At 42.1% G+C, this 21,034-nt stretch overlaps 2 protein-coding genes across 5 annotated transcripts; one reads left to right on the top strand and one right to left on the bottom strand.

Annotated features, from left to right (window-relative positions):
• Positions 1-5,682: 5,682 nt before the first annotated feature.
• LOC100710893 (E3 ubiquitin-protein ligase RNF128) lies at positions 5,683-8,619 on the bottom strand. The gene is given in 2 exon segments (XM_019357056.2): positions 5,683-7,462; positions 7,465-8,619. Coding segments are annotated over 2 exon segments (1,083 nt in total). The 5' UTR covers positions 8,180-8,619; the 3' UTR covers positions 5,683-7,094.
• Positions 8,620-12,516: 3,897 nt separating this feature from the next.
• On the top strand, positions 12,517-20,523 carry LOC109197775 (sodium/potassium/calcium exchanger 5). Of its 4 annotated transcripts, none has more exons than XM_019354866.2 (8): positions 12,517-13,025; positions 14,434-14,613; positions 16,631-16,714; positions 16,944-17,047; positions 17,200-17,300; positions 18,120-18,403; positions 18,519-18,728; positions 20,001-20,523. In XM_019354866.2, exons 2-8 carry the CDS (start codon positions 14,532-14,534, stop codon positions 20,321-20,323), a joined length of 1,188 nt encoding a protein of 395 aa, XP_019210411.1. In that variant the 5' UTR covers positions 12,517-13,025; positions 14,434-14,531; the 3' UTR covers positions 20,324-20,523. The 4 variants fall into 4 exon arrangements, with proteins under 4 accessions (XP_019210411.1, XP_019209469.1, XP_019209191.1 ...); XM_019353924.2 differs by lacking the exon at positions 12,517-13,025 and adding an exon at positions 13,511-13,740 and having other exon boundaries at positions 18,522-18,728; XM_019353646.2 differs by lacking the exon at positions 12,517-13,025 and adding an exon at positions 13,511-13,740.
• The last annotated feature ends 511 nt before the right edge of the window (positions 20,524-21,034 follow it).

The raw sequence follows: 21,034 nt of genomic DNA, 5'->3' as shown, positions 1-21,034 counted from the left end.
TGTTTTGAACAATAAACTGCCTTCTGAATCTTCTCCAGTATCTTGCAGGTTGAAGCCAGGTGATTGGGTCCTGATTCGAGTTCTCCATAGAAAGAATTGGAGCTCGCCCCGTTGGGAAGGCCCATTCCAAGTGCTTATCACCACACCAACTGCCTGTAAGATAGCAGAGAGACCATCTTGGATTCACCAAAGCCACTGCAAGAAAGTGAGTGACAGCCCAGACTCATAGGCGCCGGCAACCCCTACCTTCAGGTGATCTGACTGGTGAAGGGAGGGCTGATCGGGTATATCCCGCCCTCTGCTTCTTGCCAGTAGTCTACTCACCTGAGGACCTAGGTGTGTTTGGTCGCCATGAAGACTCCTGTTGTCCTCGTGGCTGTCCTCCTACTCTCAGCAGGACTCCTCATGTTTCTAGAGGATGGTACAGAAAACGAACAGCACCATCTACGGACGAGATGGACGCATGACAATTCACACCTCCGTGACATGACACAAGACCACATTCACCCATGGATGAATAACGCATGGTACCGCTACGTACATGACAGGATAAGGGAGAGCCTAATAACACTGCATGTTACGTCTGCTCCCAATGCCATCACTTCAACACATCCACTTTTATGGAAACTACATGAATAAAACACAAGCCAAGTGCGCTGCCACTCACGGGCATTGGCTATCAACATAGAAAAATCATCATGATGAGACAAGCTCTGTCATCTATGCGCTTAACCTTCTTAGTATGTTTCAGGGACACCCCAATACGAGGTAATCACGTCGAAAACGCTGGATTTGACAACGGAACGTGTGACCAGCTCTTCTGGATCAACTTCAACGTGACGAATCGGAACACGTCCGTTCACTTCCCAGTGTTCTGGACCAAACCCCAGGGAAAACCACTCCATGTGCTACCGACAAGACAACGGTAACAGACCCCAGGCGACACACCAACGTAACCAACCACAGCCATGGAGAGGGCGCACCTGTAAACACGTCTGCGCCAGCAACGGCACCTACTGGGTGCAGGGAATGGCCTGGCTGTGTGGACAACGTGCCTACTTCATACTGCCACCCGATGGACGGGCACTGTGCCCCAATCTCATTTCAGACCACACTTCAGGATGTCACTGTAAATAGCTCTCAGACACAAGACAACGACGAGACGTCTCCACACTACAACCACATGATCCATCTATGGCAGTGATGTGCCAGAGGAATTTAAGCTTTGGACCACCGGACAAAAGGTTCCCACCACTGTTTCCATGGGTGGGCACCGGAAAGAACATGTTAAGAATTGAAACTTTGGATTACCGCTTTGGACTGTTCCTGAATGCCTCATGCAAATCAACAATCAACAAAATGAAGAGATTGATGCCCTGCGCATAACTGTGATGCAACACCGAGTCGCACTGTACATGATTCTGGCTGAGAAAGGAGGACTCTGTATACTCTTTAACAACACATGCTGTAGTACATTCCAGATAATGTTCACTCTTCCAACATGACCGACGCCTTACGCACGCTGAAACAACTCAGGGACGCTCAGCAACAGGACTATGTCACAAACACTGAGAACTGGCTTACCTGGCTGTTGAGTGGTTCCTGGAAATCTCTTTTAATAAAGGACTGGTTTTGTAGGAGTTCTTCTACTCCTACTCTGTTGTTTACTTCTTGTATTTGCCATGTGTACAATCAATGATTAATAAAGTTGTTGCAGTTCATGTGCAGGCATACCTGACACTGCCATGGACGAGATGATGATAATCCACCTGACACTGAAATGCTGTGATACACCAATGTATGACGTGCTGTTTAAAATGCGCTGCAAGAAATCATGCACAGATAATAAACCAAAGGTGTTTAACTAGTGTGAAAGTTAAACAACAGGAGGGAAATGTGAAAAGATTTTGTTTATTATTCAAATATGCTTTGCTTGTGTAAACTCTGAATGACGATTCACCCTGATAAACATGAAGCCTTGCCTATGCTTATCAAATGCCTGTGAAGACAAGTTCCTGTGTAAAGAAGAACGGAAAATGCCACTTAAGCAGACGTTTAGTATAGTACGGACAGAATGTTTAGTAAGATATGCATTTGTCAGTTAAGCAATCTATATTCTGAGAACAGGCGGAGACTGCCTCCGTCTGCTGTGTAACCTACATGCCTATATAACCTGCAATAAAGAAGAGTACTGGGTGACTGTCTCTTGAGACGCTCACCCCATGTACATGTGATTGATTATATTGTCTCACTGTGTCTCTGTTTTACTTTGGCAGCCTTCTATTTGGGAGATTTCCTCCAACAGTACACTTGCACAATAACTGAAGCCAGCCCAGTGAATGAACAGTGAGGTCAGTTCCTTGATTATGGGTGAAGAGCAGAGAGTATTAGTGAAACAGATGCTCAGAGAGGAATGCCATTCTTTCTCTAAGACAGACAATGATATAGGCTGTATTGAAAAACTGAAAATGACCATCTCACTCAAAGACAACGAACCAGTCAAACGCACATACCTGTCTGTGACATGGCCGCTCTACCAAGCGGCCATGGCAAGTTACCTGCATGATTTAATAGCACAAGGCTGGGTCAGAAAGTCAGACTCGTCATGCTACTCACCAGTCGTTTGTGTTAGAAAAAAAGATGGTACTTTAAGACTGTGCATAGACTACAGAGACCTGAATCGGAAAACCCATCCTGATCGCCAGCCATCCCACGCGTCCAGGACATTATGTTCAGTTTGGGTGGAAACTCCTGGTTTCGCTTTTAGATCAGGGGAAAGCGTACCACCAGGGTTCATGTCAGAAGAAAGTCGTCCACTCACTGCTTTTGTGACCCCCTGGGGATTATATGAGTGGATTCGCATCCCCTTTGGACTTATGAATGCCCCTGCAGCATTTCAGCGCTGTGAAAACGTGAAGCAGTGCTGCTGGGGTGGGGAGTATAGATATATGCACAACACAATAAGTAGCCAGACATGAGCCACATCAGTCACCAGTAAAATATCATGTAGCTTTTATTGAACTGAAGAGTCTGAGTCTTCTTAATACTTTGAACATAAACCTGCAGAGAAGAGCTGTGACTAGCATTCTCAATATTTTCACTTCATCACGGAGCCAGTGAGATGTGAAGAAGGGGCTTTGTGATTTATTTGTCTGTGTAAGCACAACATAAGAAATGTTTTATGTTGTACTTCCCTCGCTAAATTGATTCATTTGTTTCTTAGTGCGCTTTTGTAATCAATTTCTCTCGTTCATTAAGATAATTACTCAGACAGTCTGGGACAAGAGAGCCATGGACAACCACCAAGTACTGTAATTCGATTAAAGAGACTTTCTTTTGCTCCACTGAAGCTTCTTAATAGACAGACCACAGAGTGGGATGGATGGATAGATAGATAGATAGATCTAGTTTAAGGTCAATCCAAATCCTAGCTGTTTGAACTTGTGTGTGTGTTTGGCATATCAATGCCTCAATAAGTGGACAAGCAGAACTCCTCAACTGGGCCATTAAAGTACACTGCCACATAAGCGCTCTATTTCATTATGACAGGATTTATTACTCTGTATGTTCCACTCAAGCAGGAAATTGTCCTGAAGTACCTGAAGATCAAATATGAAAGGGTGGAACGGTGCAGTTTTACCTTCTCTGGAAGGCAATTTAAAGTCACTGCAAGCATTGACTGTGTCCACCAGGTGGTGCTGCAGGACGATCCTAATGTTCACAAGGACAGACTGAGACTTACAGAGAAGCATTGTATTCGTGCCTAAACATAGAGCAGTGTGTTCTTGTTTAATTGCGACAACAGCAGGCCAGAACACCTTCCACTGTCTCGTCCAGCTGCAGGCCTCCAGCCAAGTGTACTTGGTGCCATAGAAAAACATGAGATGTTTACTGTGATTAGGCTGTGCAGGAGAAGATAAGCTATCGGGCCACTACGGTAGTTAATTCCATTGTTTGATTCCTATCTGGAACTGAAGGTCAAGTGTGGTACCAGGTACAGCCACCGACTAGTGTGCCATTAAATGAAAACCTTCTGACTCAATTTTCTCAGAACAACTACAATAAATCAGAAGAGCACCGCCGCTGAGCAGAGCATGCCTCTAACCCAAAGACTGCCAGTTGTTCCCAACACGGCCAGTTAGTTCAGTATTGATTCTCTGTCGTGCTGTTATACCACTATAACCATCTGACCTATGAAAGCTGAGCTTACAGCACTGGCCTGAAATCCAGCACACACTGCCCTCCAAGGGGAGAGGGAGCGCCATGTGAGGAAACACTTAGGTCACCCTCTGGGCTTAGGACTGCAGGACTTTCACCGAAAACGCTTGCCCTTGGCTCATGCCCTGTTAGTATCGCTGCTTTAGTTTCTGCACTTCTAACCATGCCTGCCTTGCACAACTTGACCCCACTCTTACATTAATCGTTTTTAAAAACTCCCCTTGTGACAAATCAATCAATTCTTTGGTCAACTCATGGAAATTCTGACACTCTCTGACAATATAATAAAACGGTTAGACGTTAAAGCTCATTTTAGTCTTTGTATTCGATTTTTATAAGGGTGTGTTATAAGCTAGTTTTACAATGCGCACTTTGACCCTTGCAAGTGGGAAGGATGACATAAACAAATGCTGCTTGCTTGCCTGAGTGAAAAATATGAGCACCAAGGACTAAATACTCACTGCTGTTTAAGTTAGTGTAGCCTCTGATCATGAGGACTACAAAACAAGGCAAAGCCCAGAGGCACAGAATATTTAAAACGAAAACTTAACATTTGAAATCAAGCAAATAAACGCAAAGCAAGCAACAAGCTCAAGAATGCACGGGAACTCAAATTCATGTTTATATCTTTCTGATTTTGCTTTATTGCCAACTATCGGATACCTCTGGGTTCTAAAATCAAGCAATCTGAAAAGAAAAAAAAACCCAAACACGTACTTTTTGGCTCAACCTTATTCACAGCCACACAGAGGCCACGGTCTGTGGTAAAATTATAAGGCTGACCGACTGAGTTTCATCAGGTGTCACACGCGGTCATTACTGGAATTCAATCGAAAACAAAACCAAAAGCTTGGGAATCTCTGCTAAACAGAAAAAGCTCATGCTGCTGAGTGTACTGGACCTCGGCTCACTCAGGCTCCAAGCCACTGACAGTGAAACCATTTTCATTAATGGAGCAAATACAGCATTTTTTTATGTATTTTTGTAACCATTTAGCTTGTAATACAGCATTAAGTATGTTACTTTGGGTCCATTTTGATAACCTATTAACGTTATTTATTAGCTAAACAGACTGATTATCAGCATGTTGTTTGTTTTGAGCAAAAAAATATGACACATCTTCCCAGAGCCTCCGTTTTGTTTCCATGTTTGGATTTTCAAACTCCGGATATGTGATCACCTGAGGAGTAGACGAGCTTGCTCGGCTTGTTCGTTCAAGCCCGTATACTTACGTGTTATGATGATTATCCCACTGAAGCTTAAGGTGTGTATGTGTGTATCAGCTCCCACCTATGCAGTAGTAATTACAAATTCACTTCTCTCCTCAAGTTATCTCTGTAGAGACACATCTCTGAAAGTGAGAGGTTCCTTTACCATACTTTTCACGTTCATGTTCATATATATATATATATGTATATCCCCCAAACACACACACGCAAACAAACACCACTTCACAAGTATGTGTCCTCGTTAAGTTGGCCTCATTTTGAGGGATTTATTTCATTCTAAAAAGCATCAATGTGATTTAATACAGAAGCTAATATTCATTTTTTACAGTGCAATTTAAGACTCCTGGAATCTGTAAAACAGCCGTGAAAATGATTCGATATAAAATCTTTTTAGTACCATGATCAGCACATCCCGCCAGAAAACAAAGAAGTGAAACAATTCTTTAGCTTTATCCTATATGGAGGGACACACTTTGGATCGTGGAAGAATCTCAAACACGTTCCTATATTTAACCGTGTGATAGATCAGAGGTAGAGCACGGGCGAAACCTGGAAGACATGTTCATCAATAACAATTTATGTCTGCAAATGAAAATCAGCTGTACTTTCCATAGTGTGTTACCTTTATATTAACAGGTAAAGTTGATTGAGTGATAAGCCAATCTCAGTGTATTACTTAAAAAGATAGCACACACAATAATTCCACGATAATTACACAGTAATTCCCCCATCCAGCAGCCAAGAAAACATCTTTGGAAGAAAATTATCTACAATGCCAATGGCTGTTTTATACATTACATATATATATAGATAGATAGATAGATAGATAGATAGATAGATAGATAGATAGATAGATAGATAGATAGATAGATAGATAGATAGATAGATATGTCTATTGCAACATGACTGCATTACATTTCACTTCTGGTTGTGATCTGACCGAACATGAAAATTCTTATTTCAGCACATTGTCATGCTATGAGCCTCTGGCCCTCAGGTGTTTTATTTACTCATGCCAGAGAAATGCATGCCATGCAGTGTTTTCAGACAAAGGCGTGTTCATGAGGGTGTGTTTGCAAATCCAGAATGACAACCCAGATGCAAATGGAAAAAAACACTCAGAAAAAGAACGTACAGTCATTAGGACAAAGTGGATTATGAGAAATATTTGTATTGCAGTTTAAAGGAAAAGGAAACGTTTGTTGCATATTACTGCGAGCAGTCCAATATTGAGCCTTTTATTGGAAGAAATTTGGCCCCACTTTCTGATATTTACTTTCCTTCCTAACCAACATCGACTGCTTTGTTGCTTATGCAAAACAGCAACCTGACAATGGTGTCGCTCCATGACTGCTCAATTCTATTCTAATGAACACACCCACTGTTTACAGACTTACACCAGAACAGAAAACAAAGAAGAAGCACTGACATTTAAGTTAATGACACACATCCGTTGACATTTTAAATCCTTGGGTTCTTTTTAAAATCATTTTTTCATGTCCACATTGCAAGATGAACATTGTCTCCTCTGTTGATAGATTAAACTTTGATTCCACTGGATCACTGTGTGCCAGAAAAATATGTCTTTCAAACAGGGAATTTGACTGAGTCCTGATTTGTGCTTTGTTTTGTTTCCACTGTTGCTGCTCATCCCCTTGCAGCCTCTGAGTCTTCCTCGAAGGCCCTGTTGTCATAGCGATGCTGCTGTCTCTCCGGGTCGAGGCTCCCTGGGTCAGTGAGTGGGACTTCATACAGGGTGTCTCCTGTCACTGTGATCACAGTGACATCTGGCGGTGACTCAGCAGAGAAGCTCTCTTTTCTGTCGTCCTCAACGCCCAGGGCCTTCAAGATGTCGCACTTACACATAGGGCAGGTTCGCCTCTCCAGCAGCCAGGGCTCGATGCAGGTTTTGTGGAAGATGTGATCACACGTCAGCACGGTCACCACATCGCCTACCTTGTAGGATTCGATACAAACGGCACACATCGAGGAGTCCGAACTGGTTTCCTCGTCCCTCTGTTGAGCGTGCGTACCTGCAAACGCTTAATTGCCTTCTTGGCCTCGGATTTCAGTCTCTTCTCATTGCGCTTGCTCCTGCTCATATTGTAGAGACGGTTTGCGGAGATGAACACAAAGTAGGCGATGGAGGCTGCGGTCACAATGAAAAAGGCAATGGACAGAAAGTAAAGCCAGTAGGTGTCCATCCAGGGCCCGTGAGCCATGCCTTCACTAATTATCATTTGAACATCAATCCCGTTTTTCAGCAGCCTGACAATCTCCATGCCCTGAGTGTTACCAATCATGATCGCCACAATATCGCCTGCATCTGAGTGTGCCATGTGTGTAGTGCTGTTTCCACTGCCGTCCACATTATACACAACAACAGCAGCTGCTCAGAGGCGTTTAGCAGCATTGATCTTCTCACCAAAGGTGCAGTTGCCCCTCTTCACCAGGGCTATCCACGGTGGTGAGGTTGTGTTGCGGCCGTACACAGGATCTGGGCCACAGCCTTTGGGGTCTCCCACGGGAAGTGTAACGATGCCCGAAGCGCTTCTAACGGGAGAGTTACGGCCATACAACCCACACTCACAGTATTTCTCCTCAGTCTCATTGTAGTTGTTCACAAAGCTTATTTCCACGTTAGCAGTCCAAAATACAAAGGTAGCTGAACAGTGAACAAGCCCTGACAAAAACAGCAAAAGCAGCAGACGTGGTTGTGTCGTCTTACCCATGGTAACACTGTTCTTGAACAAGAGGAAGTCAGGCTTATTTAGCCTCTTCAAAACTTCTTTTTTTTTAAAAGAAAAAAGTCCCAGTTCCTGGTCTGTTCAAGTCTCAGCACTCTCAATCCGGCGATAGTTTCACCAAGCCTGCTGTCTTCAGTAATATGACACGAGCCTTTGGTAACATAAAACAAGCTACGCGTCAGCCACTCACCTCTCGTTATCTTCCTGAACCTTGAACACTGAACACTCCCCGCAGAGGGCAGGGTGTTGCTATTCAACAAGTTGAAGTACACAAAACGCACAGACCTATGCTGTTTCCAGAGCCAAGGAACAACATTCGAGAAGGAAAGACATGATAAGCAAACGATAAGAAGGCTTTCATAAGGCAGGACTGTGACAGCAGTAAAAACTGCTGCGTTCTCCTTGTGTAATGATGACAAAAGCAACTCAGCCAGTTTTTCTAGTCTGACTAGTTTCCTTCCTCTTTTTTCTGTGGCTGCGATCATTGTTTTGTTAAGGTGACAGGCAGGTTTTGCCCCTCTGCCTTGCGGCTATTGTCTCTAATATACAAATATAGTCTTGTGCATATTCTGCTGCAGTAGACTAATGTTGCTGAATATTTTTACAGGCTTATAGAAAAAAACAGAGTGAAGAGGATAAGACGTTTGCACACAAGAGTAATGTTTTTTTCCATTGTGTTGATACTGTAACTAGAGACTCATCCACCACTGCAGGCATACCAGTGACAACTGAAATAGAACGAGGCACTGTCAAGTTTCCGCTGTATCTTCTTACACACAAGTGAAAGCACACAAACACTAAGAGACAAAAAGGCTTCAAATGACAAATTAGATGGTGAGGTTGCTGTCCAGCTTGATATTTTACCTGATTGGATTGGATTGAGATCTGCTCTATTGGACTGAGCCATTTTTACCTAAGTTCACACACACACACACACACACACACACAAAGAATGTGTACACAATGCGCTATTAAATAATCCATTTGACTGGGGCTAGCTCTGTAAATAAAAGACTGTGAGATATTTCCTTTTAGCACAGCTAGAAGTCACAGTTTCTGATAACAGGAACAATGGTTCTGCTCTGACCCATAAATTCCAGAAATATTACAGTGTCAAGCTATGAACACGCGCTCCAAAAAGATCATGTCTTGTTCAAGTTAATAAAAACAGACATTCCTCTGTACAGGTGAAGTTTGGCGTTAGATTCTAGAGGTATCCTGAGACTTTCTGATCTAATACTGGCATCTGCTGGCTGGTTAGTGGTGTGGTCAAAGGCAATGACAAACCTCCACCAAGCTAGGTGAGTCAGATAGACGTGCAAACTGTCAGCACTGGACATATGTGCGCATTTGCTTATATTTTAATCCAAGAAAAGAATAGTGATTTCAATAGTATTCAGCGATGTTAGTTTGATGATGAACTTAAACTCACTTATTTAAAAAAAAAAAAAATTAAAGAATAAAAAAAATTAAATTGTAGAGAAATTAATGCAAGCAGTACAGGGGAAATGAATTTGTACTAATTCACTCCTAAAAGGTTCATTAAATAATAAAAGATTAAACAGTATTCAGTTGTTATTCCAATAAATGAACAGAGTCATTAAAAGAGATACTTATCAACCACTTTATTAGGCACACTTTGCTGGCACTGAGTTGGACCTCCTTTTGCCTCCAGAACTATTGTAATTCTTCGTAGCACATTCAACAAGGTGCTGGAAAAATGTCTCAGAGATTTTGGTCCATATTGACATGACTGCATCACACAGTTGCTGCAGATATGTTGGCTGGCTTCATGTGCCACCACATCTCAAAGGTGCTCTACTGTATTGAGATCTGGTGACTGTGGAGGCCATTTGACAGCAATGAACATGCTGTCACTGCGGTCGTAAAGGGATGGCTATGGTCAGCAACAACACTCGGGTAGGCTGAGGTGTTTTAATGGCACTCAGTTTTTATTACACCACTATCAGCCTGAACCGCTGATACCAGGCTGGATGGATGCACGCTTTCAGGTTTTTTATGCTATATGCTGACCCTAGCATTCAGCTGTGTCAGCAGAAATTGAGACTTTACAGACCAGGCAATATTTTTCAAATCTTCTCTTGGAGCATTTTGGTGAGCCTGTGTGAACTGTAAACTCAGTTTCCTGTTCTTAGCTGACAGGACCCGGTAGGTCTTCTGTAGCTGTAGCTCCTGTATTTCAAGGTTTGACATGTTGCATGCTCAGAGATGCTCTCCTCTTTTGGTTGTAATAAGCAGTTACCTAAGTTACTGTTGCCTTCCTATCAGCTGGAAGGAGTCTGGCCATTCTCCTCTGACCTCTGACACCAACAAGGAATTTTCTCCCAGAGAAATACTGCACACAGCAGTTTTGGAAATACTTAGTTCAGCAAGTCTGGTACTAACAACCACGTTCAAAGTCACTTAAATCACCTTTCTTGCCTGTTCTGATGCTTAGTTTGAACTTCAGCAGTAACTGTTGTGTGATTGGTTGATTAGATATTTGCTTTAAGGAGCTGTTGAACAGGTGTGGTCTATGAGTTTAAATGAAATGATAAAAAAATAAAACTTTAAAAAATGGTGGTGCTTCCTAAATGTATTCATCTCTTCCAAAACATACCCATCTCTCTCACATCATCGTTTTTTTTCTAAACTATTGACTCTATCATTATGTCTTTCATCTGGGCAAATAAACCCCACAGAATTACAAAGTCACACTTGCAGAAACCCTCCTCTGAGGGCGGACTAGTCCTCCCAGTTTTCTGGAACAGTGTTTCAGCTGTTCCTGCTGTTCAGAAGGGATGCCGTCCCTCCTAGCCTTTTATAGAGGCGCACAACGCTAAATCCATTTTTGGTGCGTCAGTTGATGCTATTCTGTTTTCTAAGCCAAACATACCTACCAAACTTCTTAGCAAAGATTTTGTCCCATGTCATTCTCTTAGGAGCTTAAAGCAAGTTAGGGGTGCTTTGTCCATTTTTGCCCCCATAACTCAAAACCTTTCTTTTTTACCTGGCTTGATGGACCCTGTGTATAAGCATTGGTCGGAATTGGGTCTTCACACTATTAAGGACGTCTACATCGACAATTGTTTTGCTTCATTTGCTCAGTTGCAATCAAAATTTATGCTTCCCTCTGCTCATTTAGTTCGATAGTTACAAATGAGGTATTTTGTCAAACACTCTTGATCCCATCTGGATCAGCCACCTGCTCATAGTGACTTCTATGATTATTTGATTGCAATCCCACTTCCAAACACCTAATCAGCCAGTTTACTACACTTTTTACACTTAAACCACCACATCAAGGATGCTTGGGTTAAGGACATGGAAGTAGACATATCGGACGCTTTGTGGGCCAATGGGTTGAAGAAGATTAAAAAATGCCAGATTACAATTTACACAGTTCAAAGTCCTTCATCATTTGCATTTCTCTAAAACAAAGCTAGGCAGCATTTTTCCGTCTATTTCCTCATTGTGTGATAAATGCAAAGCAATGGAAGGAAGCCTTGGCCACCTTTTCTGGTCTTGCCCTACACTCAGGAGTTTCTGGGCAGATATATTTAATATATATAACCAGAGTTATGGTTTAAAATGAAAGCCGGATTGTATACTTGCAGTGCTAGGCTGCTCCCTAACCTCCCTAAGTCCTCTTCAGAAACCCTTAATGTTTGGCATGTTTGTAGCTAAAAGCTATTGTAGCTATTCTTAGAGCCTGGAAATCACCATCTCCTACCTTGTTTAGGTTTTGGCTACGCGAGAGGATTGTATGTTTGTATATTGAAGAGGTTTGTTATCGTCTGGCTGATACTCACTTTAAATTTGTCAAAATCTGGGGCCCTTTTGTCAATCATATTAACGGGGATTTAACATAAATTTTAACCCATTTGACTGCACTTTGTGTTTGTGTGAAACCGCATCTCTGCCGGACCCTGATTCCTTCCTGGACTTGTTCCCCACATCTTTTGGACTTGGAGAACTCTCTGTTGCCCTGTCTAACCCTGTCTTCATACAGAAGATCATCTTCGGACACTAGCATTTCTCTTGAACTTTTGATTTGGACTGGCTAACCGGTTTGTTTTATTTGTTTTTTTTCTCTTCTTTTATTGTTTTCCTGTTCTGTTTTTTTTGTTTTTGTCTTACTTTCTGTGCTTGGATGTCATTGTTTTTATTTGATTTTATGTAATTTTTTATATTAAAAATATATCCAAACATACCCTCTATTTACCAGAATACATGTGTTGGTTTTTGGTTTGGTTTGGTTTCTTTAACATTGCCTTATTTCTTTGTTTCATGACTTCCAGGGTAGGCCCTTATCAGTCTACACAGGATGACCAGCAAACCACAAACCCAGTCAAAACCACACAGGGGCGCCAATAACTCACAGCTAGGCTCAGCATCATTCATCACAATTAGCACAACAAAACAAGCAAGTTCAGCTTCATTCGGCTAGTGTGCACTGCTCACTGGTGCAACAGAAATGTCAGACTGATGATTTAAGCATTTGTCAACCTTAAAAGTTGCTTTCATAATATAAATTCATAATGATTAATCTTCTGCTTAATGAAATACGTGCAATAGACACAGAGCAGCTTCTCAGAAAACCAGTAATTGAATTGACTCACCTTTTTTCAAATCATCTTATTTGGACTCAGGATAAACTATCCATCATTTTAACATCCATTCATTTCATGTCTTTGGAGCACGAAGGCGATCCACACAGAGAGCACTCCTGACTGACGCTCTGTGGCTCTAGGGGAAACTTTGGGGCATGTCCAAACAAGCCCCGGCATCCCGTCCCTCCACATACTCACACCCCCTTTTTTCCTCACATGTGAGTAGTATGAGTATCAGTCTACAGTGTAAATAAAACTACACAAATCCTGTTTATGGTGATGTTCTGTCTACAATTACGAGTCAGATATGCGCAAAGGCCTAGTTGAGTGGCCTGCATGTACGCCCACAGTGCGCCCACAGTGCCACTGTTTGACGTGAAGATGATCATCTCCAAATTCAGCAAGTGTGTTGCCTAAATATGTATTTAATCAAGAAAACATTACATTTCCACTTGTAAAGCTGTATTGCAACTGTGTTTAAAGAAATCTGGATTTCACCCCCGCTGCGCCTCAGGCTGGAGTGTGTTCAAATCGACTGGAATGACTCGCAACTCGTGATCCCCCATTCTTAGTAGCACCAGACTTTAAAATGTTCCCCCTCCCAGTAATCTCTCTTTGCAGCTTGCAGCCGTATGTAGTGTTAGATGCAGCGCTCACAAGCAATTTCAGTCCTTAGTACATTTGTGCAAGCTTGTTAGAGTAAAGACACACATGCGTTCTTGGACTAATCGCTAATTTTGTATTTATTTTTTGTTATATTTAATTTTCAAATGACTATGGGTACTGCTGTAGCTGTGCAGAAAAAGAAGAGAAAAGATTTTATACCTTACTTTCTGGGATTTGTAATATTTTTGTATTGCACGGTCAGTCTCCTTTCAGTAACAGCAAAAACAGCACAGGGAAGTCACTCTGTCAGGGTGCGTCGGGCCGTGGGTAAGCATATCTGAAACACCGTATGCAAGTGCGTGCGGGATTTTTGGGTTACTTTGTAACATTTTAGAACTGCCACAATAATCCGAGGGAGCTTTGTTTCATAGTGACAATCTGTTCAGTGTGTCATGAGTTATGTCACGGCAATAATGTGTGCGCAATCATGTGGCATAGCAACTGTGGCAATGTTTGCTCTACTAATCGTCGTATCTTATCGACATGAAAGACCGTGTAACTGCCATGAAAAGAGATCTAACCATCTTGGCTTCTTGGGGCGACAATTTGTGTGTATGAGTTGTTAAGAGTCGTTATTAGAGTCCTGTCAGGTTAGTTTTTACATTTAACGATGATTAGTTTTCGGTGCTTATGTATTTTATTTGATAATATTCTCGCGTGTATTTGTCAGGGGCGAGATTAAAGTTGAAAGAAGGTATTATCACACAAACGTTACTGGAGGCAACTGATTCATCCTCATCCCAGTCTCCATAAAGACATTCTTCCTCAGGCTTTTCCGTAGTGACGTATTCGACCAAAATGGCCAAACTGAAACTTTTCTGTGTAATTAAATTTTAGTTGACTTTACTAAAATGTTCTAAAATGTTTTTCTTTCTTATTTTTGCATTACTTTACTATAATAACCTTGATCTGAACGTGTGTGTGTGTGTGTGTGTGTGTGTGTTGTTCCTGCCGTTTTAGAGAATGAGACCGAATGCATCCCGCCACAGTCCTCCGAGTTTCCTGAAGGCTTCTTCACAGTGCAGGAGAGGAAGGATGGAGGGCTCATCATTTATTTTATGCTTATTTTCTACATGCTTTTGGCTGTCGCTATAGTCTGCGACGATTACTTTCTGCCATCATTAGAAGTAATCAGTGAACGTAAGTTCTACATAACACACACGTTTCCAATAGAACATGTGTGTGTGAGGTGCAGGCTTGGGTGGAAGTTCTCATTGTATTTTTGCACTGTATGATTATCAGAGCAATTTATTTATAACAGCAAATTCTAACATCATTTCTTGATTAGTCATTGACTGACTAAATAAGCCCACAGTGGGCAGATATGTCAAAGTCAAAGTCAACTTTATTTGTCAATTCTACCACATGTACAGGACATACAGAGAATAGAAATTTCGTTACTCTCAAACCCTCAATGAATAGCAAATGAACACTTAGATATAAGAGAGTGGTTAAAAAAGAATGCAAGTAAAATAATTAAAAAAAGTAAAAATTTAAATAGATACAATACAGTTTTCCGTATAACAAGAAAGCTATACAATATACAATATACAATATTCAAGTAAGGGTAAATGACATTAAGTGTAAACCAGGCAGAGTAGTGCAAATAGGCAACTAGTGCAAATTTTTAATAATGTACGGTAAGAGATAATGTAACAACAAAGACTTATGAGATAATGGCAGTCCAATGCTCCACAAGGTGACTGGTAACTAGTGCAGGCCAGTGAGTGAGTCAGAGAGTGTGTGTGTGTGTGTGTGTGTGTGTGTGTGTGTGTGTGTGTGTGTGTGTGTGTGTGTATGACAGAATTCAGTGAAACCGTGGAGGAGAAGAGGGGAGAGGGGGCAGAGTCGGGAGGGAGTTAAGCTTCCTGACAGCCTGATGGATGAAGCTGTCCTTCAGTCTGCTGGTCCTGGCCTGGAGACTCCGCAGTCTCCTCCCTGACGACAGCAGCTTGAAGAAGCTTTGCATTGGATGCGTGGGATCAGCCGCTATGCAAAGGGCTTTTTTAGTAAGACGGGTGCTGTAAATGTCCTGGAGGGAAGGGAGAGAGACACCAATGATCCTCTCTGCAGCTCTCACTATGCGTTGGAGGGTTCTATGACAGGACGCATTGCAGGCTCCGAACCACACAGTGATGCAGCTCGACAGGATGCTCTCGATGGTGCCTCTGTAAAAAGTGTACATGATGGGGGCTGGTGCTCCTGCTCTTCTTAGTTTGCGGAGAAAGAAGAGACGCTGCTGTGATTTCTTGGCCAGTGCTGTGGTGTTGTACGTCCAGGAGAGATCCTCTGTGATGTGCACACCCAAGAACTTAGTGCTGCTCACTCTCTCCACAGACACTCCGTCAATGGTCAGAGGAGCATGTTTGGTGTGCATTCTCCTGAAGTCCACAACAATCTCCTTCGTCTTCTCCACATTCAAAGAGAGATTGTTGTCAACACACCACGTGGCCAGGCGTCTCACCTCGCTTCTGTAGTCGGTCTCATCCCTGTTACTAATGAGACCCACCACCGTTGTGTCATCCGCAAACTTGATGAAGAGGTTGGAGCTGTATAATGGAGTGCAGTCATGGGTCAGCAGAGTGAAGAGGAGGGGGCTCAACACACATCCCTGCGGGGCCCCCGTGTTTAAAATGATGGTACTGGATGTATTACTGCCGACCCGTACTGCCTGAGGTCTTCCGGTGAGGAAATCTAACAGCCAGTTGCACAGTGAGGTGTTGAACCCCAACTGGACCAGCTTTTGAGTGAGCTGTTGGGGGATTATAGTGTTGAATGCTGAACTAAAATCTAAGAACAGCATTCGAACATATGAGTCTTTTTTGTCCAGGTGTGTGAGTGCTGAGTGGAGTGCAGTGGAAATGGCATCATCGGTTGAGCGGTTGGGCCGATACGCAAACTGGAAGGGATCCAGGGAGGGGGGCAGGACAGTCTTGATGTGTTGCATGACTAGTCGTTCGAAGCACTTCATCAGGATGGGAGTGAGTGCAACAGGACGGTAGTCATTAAAGCAATGTAATGTAATATCAGAGACAAATCCTTAAAAATATATATATCATTCTGTTTTTAATGGGCCATTTGAGGAGGGATTGTGCTATTGTTGAACAAAACTGTGCATTATAATTTTTTTGTGTGTGTTATTTTGGACCTCTCTCAGGTCTGGGATTGTCACAGGACGTAGCAGGAGCCACATTTATGGCAGCTGGAAGTTCTGCACCTGAACTTGTCACAGCCTTCCTAGGTAATCACCCATTGAGTAAAAACCTAATTATGATAATGATGACCCCAGCATGATCATCTGTGTCTTTGTGGCGTTCCCCAGCCTGACACAGTGACTTTACCATATGGGAACAAAAAGGAAAAGTGTCCTTGAATTAGGCTATTTTAACTTTCAGCTCTTTATTTCTTTTCCCTGTCATGCTTCCTCATTGCTCCTGGCTTCAAAGCTAAAATGTGCTCTTTACTGTCAGGTGTGTTTGTGACAAAAGGGGACATTGGGGTCAGCACCATTGTGGGATCGGCTGTCTACAACCTGCTAGGAATCAGTGGTGCCTGTGGACTTTTAGCCTGTATGGTACATTCTGACACGATAACACATAAGATACAGACAAACATTACACTTCTGCTAACTACTTGTGTGTAGCAGTTCCACTTTTGCTCAGCCAAAACAGAAGGATCGTTGTGTTTTATGAGCCTTAAACCACTTATTTTTGTTTCCTTTATCAGGCTGGGCGTCTCACCTGTTGGCCACTATTCAGGGACTGCCTGGCATATGGGATCAGTGTCGCTGCTGTCATTGGCATTATTTCAGATAACAAGGTTTACTGGTGAGTGTATTTGTGTGTACTGACTCATCATTACATGAATCATCTTAAGACCTTTCACCACATACAAACAGGGGTTGAATTTGGGTTGTAAAAGACTTTGTCCTTTTATAAGAGACTATTTTATAACCCAAAGGGTGGTAACAAGATACAAAGTCATTTACAGCTTTTTATTGCCTCTTGTGATGTAGACAAAAACAAATTAAAAGAGATCACAAAACAATTTGTACAGTGCAGGTATTTACAGGGTTTTTTTTTCTTTTTGTTTTTTTATGGTACTGTTGTAACTATATCCATGGCTAAAAAAAAGTAACAACAATTTGGAGAATTACAGATGGAAAAAATGTTGAAATAATCCAATGGTCAAAAGCCACTGAAAAGTATGTTTTCTGACCTTAATTGAGGGAAGTGAGACCTGCAGTGTTTTAGATGTTGATCTGGGTTCTTTTGCGACCTCCTGGGTGAGTCGTTGAAGAACTCTTGAAGTATTTTCGGTAGGCCGGTCACTCTGGTGAAGTTTCACCACTGTTCCAAGTTTTCTCCATTTTTGGATAATGGCTCTCACCGTGGTTCATCACTGCTGTTACTTACATATACATAATAAGTGAAAAGTGCATTTTGTATTTACTCAGGTTATCTTTGTCTAATATTAAAATTTGTTTATGTTCTGAAACATCTAAGTCTGACAAATATGCAAAAAAACGAAAAACTCAGGAAGGGGACAAATGCTTTTTCACAGCATTGTATGTTTTATTGACAATTTTTTTTATTTACAGTATGTCAATGAACTATTAATGCTCAAACTGTGTATTTTGTTGACAGGTATGATGCTGCCTGTCTCCTGCTGGTCTATGGCGTTTACATTGTGGTTCTGTGCTTTGACCTTCGCATCAGTGAGTTTGTCTTGAGGAAGCTGAGTCCTTGCTGCACGTGTCTGGGTTCAGGTTCTGGTGAAAAGATTGAGACACAGCGTCTGCTGGGCTGGAATGACGACACCAGCTTGCGAGTCCACAGTCGCTCCAGAACAGACAGTGGGATCTTCCACGACGAGTCGGGATACTCTCACCTGTCCCTCAGCCTACACGGACTCAATGAGATTCCTGAAGGTAAGGCGCACTTCTTGGTGGCACAGTAAAACTCCTTTTTTTCACCACCACTTTGAGTCATTCGCCTTCATGTTTGATCTACGAGAGATATATGATGTATATTCTCTCATACCAGCAGAGCATAAAAGTGTCTTTGCCGTCCTGGAGAGCGACCTGAAAAGGATTCTCTGGGTACTGTCCCTGCCTATCATCACTCTGCTTTTCCTCACCATCCCTGACTGCAGGAGAAGGTTCTGGAAGCAGTGGTTCATGATCACTTTCCTCATGTCAGCAGTCTGGATCTCAGCTTTTACATATGTGCTGGTGTGGATGGTCACTGTAGTCGGTAAGATGGCTGTTTTAACTCTGAAGTCTGTAATAAAATTCTGTAGTTCTCATTAAACTTTTGCAGATTAGCTGCAGGTGTAAATTAGCTCATCACCCACCGAGCCACGGCAGATCACAAGTGTTGAAACTTGTGAGAAAAACATTTGATTTGCAGAGTACAGTCACATGTTGGTCTGCTGGTTAATTCCTGGGATGCCATTGTCTGAGCAGGTTCAGAGGGGGCCTATTGTAGCTCCAGTGGGCCATGTGCCTAGCCGGCCACAGCAATTAACAGGGGGCTCACCCCTGAGGAAACACAGTCATGTGAGGACTGGGTGTATACAGAACTTGGCAGGGCTGCAAGAACCCCTCCACCTTCCCTCTACAAAAGAATGAACTATAAAACTGATGTACGTTCAGGGTAAAAAGGCAAAATTATCATGTGACAGTGGCAGGTCTACTTAATGTATAATGAGATTATTATCCAGTAGTTCTCAGAAAGGCTCACATGCACATACAAGGAAAGTTGAGTCTTACGAAATACCAGGCATGTAGGCTCTGTACCGAATTGGACAGTACAGAGAACTCAGTCACAGTTCACAGGCAGGATTGTAAGGATTCATTTAAGGTGGTGATTAATATTGGTGAGTTGTTTTCTGGATCACTTTGCCTGAAATTTATTTATTTTCCTCTGATGAATGTGGATTCTGGATAATGGACAATGTCTAATGATGGATTGGATTTTCAAAAAGCGAATAGGAGCAGATGTGCTGTTTACTTAACTTGATAATAGGATTTCACATTTCTGTGGAAGATCCACAGTACTATGTACTTTTGAGCGATGCCTCATTTCTTGAGAAATATTTCCATCAGGTTTTCTACCTGACCTTTTACAGGGGAATGTTTCTGTTGAGCAACTTAACACTGACCTATGAGTCATTCAAGCATAAAAAACCAAAAAAAATTACCTAAGGGAAGAACCAGTGTTGTGTCTACACATTACAGACGACTTAGCAGAGAACCAATTTAATTTGTATCTTTAGGCACTTTGTTACTAGCATCTTGTCGCAAAACATAATTTGTTCGCATTTTTCACCGACTTGACCACAGAAGTGGTATCTCTTTAGTTGATAATGCCTGTCAAGAAGCATCAGCCATCTGTAAAACAGTGCAGGCTCCATCATGGTTTGGAGCTTCATTTCAGTCAGTGGTGTTAGACACAGAAATTGCACTAACTCAGTTTTTGCTTTATATACTGTAATTCCATGTACACTTTTTTTTTTTTCTTAAGGGAAAGCTGATATGGCCATGTCCAACATCGTGGGCTCTAACGTGTTTGACATGCTGTGCCTGGGTTTGCCTTGGTTCATCAAAACTGCCTTTGTGGACACAAACAACCCTGTAGAGGTCAACAGCACCGGACTGGTCTTCATTTCCTCCACACTTCTCCTTTCAATCGTCTTCCTTTTCGTAGCCGTGCACATCAACGGATGGAAGTTGGATTGGAAGTTGGGAATCGTTTCGCTCATATGCTACATCCTCTTTGCCACTCTGTCCATCCTTTATGAGCTGGGAATTATTGGGAATAATCCCCTAAGACTGTGCAGCGACTGAGATCTGACCTTCTCAGGACTAAAGCCATATTTTCTGAGACAAAACAAAAACGTTAAGCTTTTAAAAATTTACAAATATCAAGTTTCTTCGGCGCACATACCTGATGGTCACATCTCAGTGAACTATTGGTAATATAATTACCAAAGGTGGCAGTGTTCCTAGGATCCATGGGCGTGTTCACCAAGATCCAGACAAGACCAGTATCATCACAAGGCCCATCTTCACATTCCAAGACATTCCCTGTCTTACATAAGGTCATGAACAAAAAGCTACTGCTCCCACAGGTTTACTGCAGATTTCCAATAAGAAAAGAAATAAAAGGTTTAAACTGAACTCATTTGGCCTTGTCCTTTTTAAGAGGATGACTGAGCTAAGACAAAAAGACTTATTTCTCTGATAAGCTTTTATGAGCGAGAAAGAATGGTAGGAGCCATAAATAGTAAAAAAAAAAAAAAGAAAAGAAAAAAAAACTTTCCACTCATCTTCAGTTCCCTAAAACTGTCACGCATTCATTTTTTTTTAAACCACCAAGTTTGCAATGCTTATGTGGACTTCAGACACTAATCTACTCTTACAAGAAACCCAACAACGTTGTAGTTCAAACTAAGCACAAAAACCTTCCAAAGACTTCCAAGAAAGGAATTAGTTCAAAACTGTAGCAAACCTAATTCAAATAAAGATACAGTTAAAATCAAGTTTTAATCTGTAGCT

This window comes from Oreochromis niloticus, linkage group LG1 (genome assembly GCF_001858045.2).
Source record: "Oreochromis niloticus isolate F11D_XX linkage group LG1, O_niloticus_UMD_NMBU, whole genome shotgun sequence".
Lineage (NCBI taxonomy): Eukaryota > Metazoa > Chordata > Actinopteri > Cichliformes > Cichlidae > Oreochromis > Oreochromis niloticus.
This window is presented reverse-complemented; position numbering and strand designations above follow the sequence as displayed.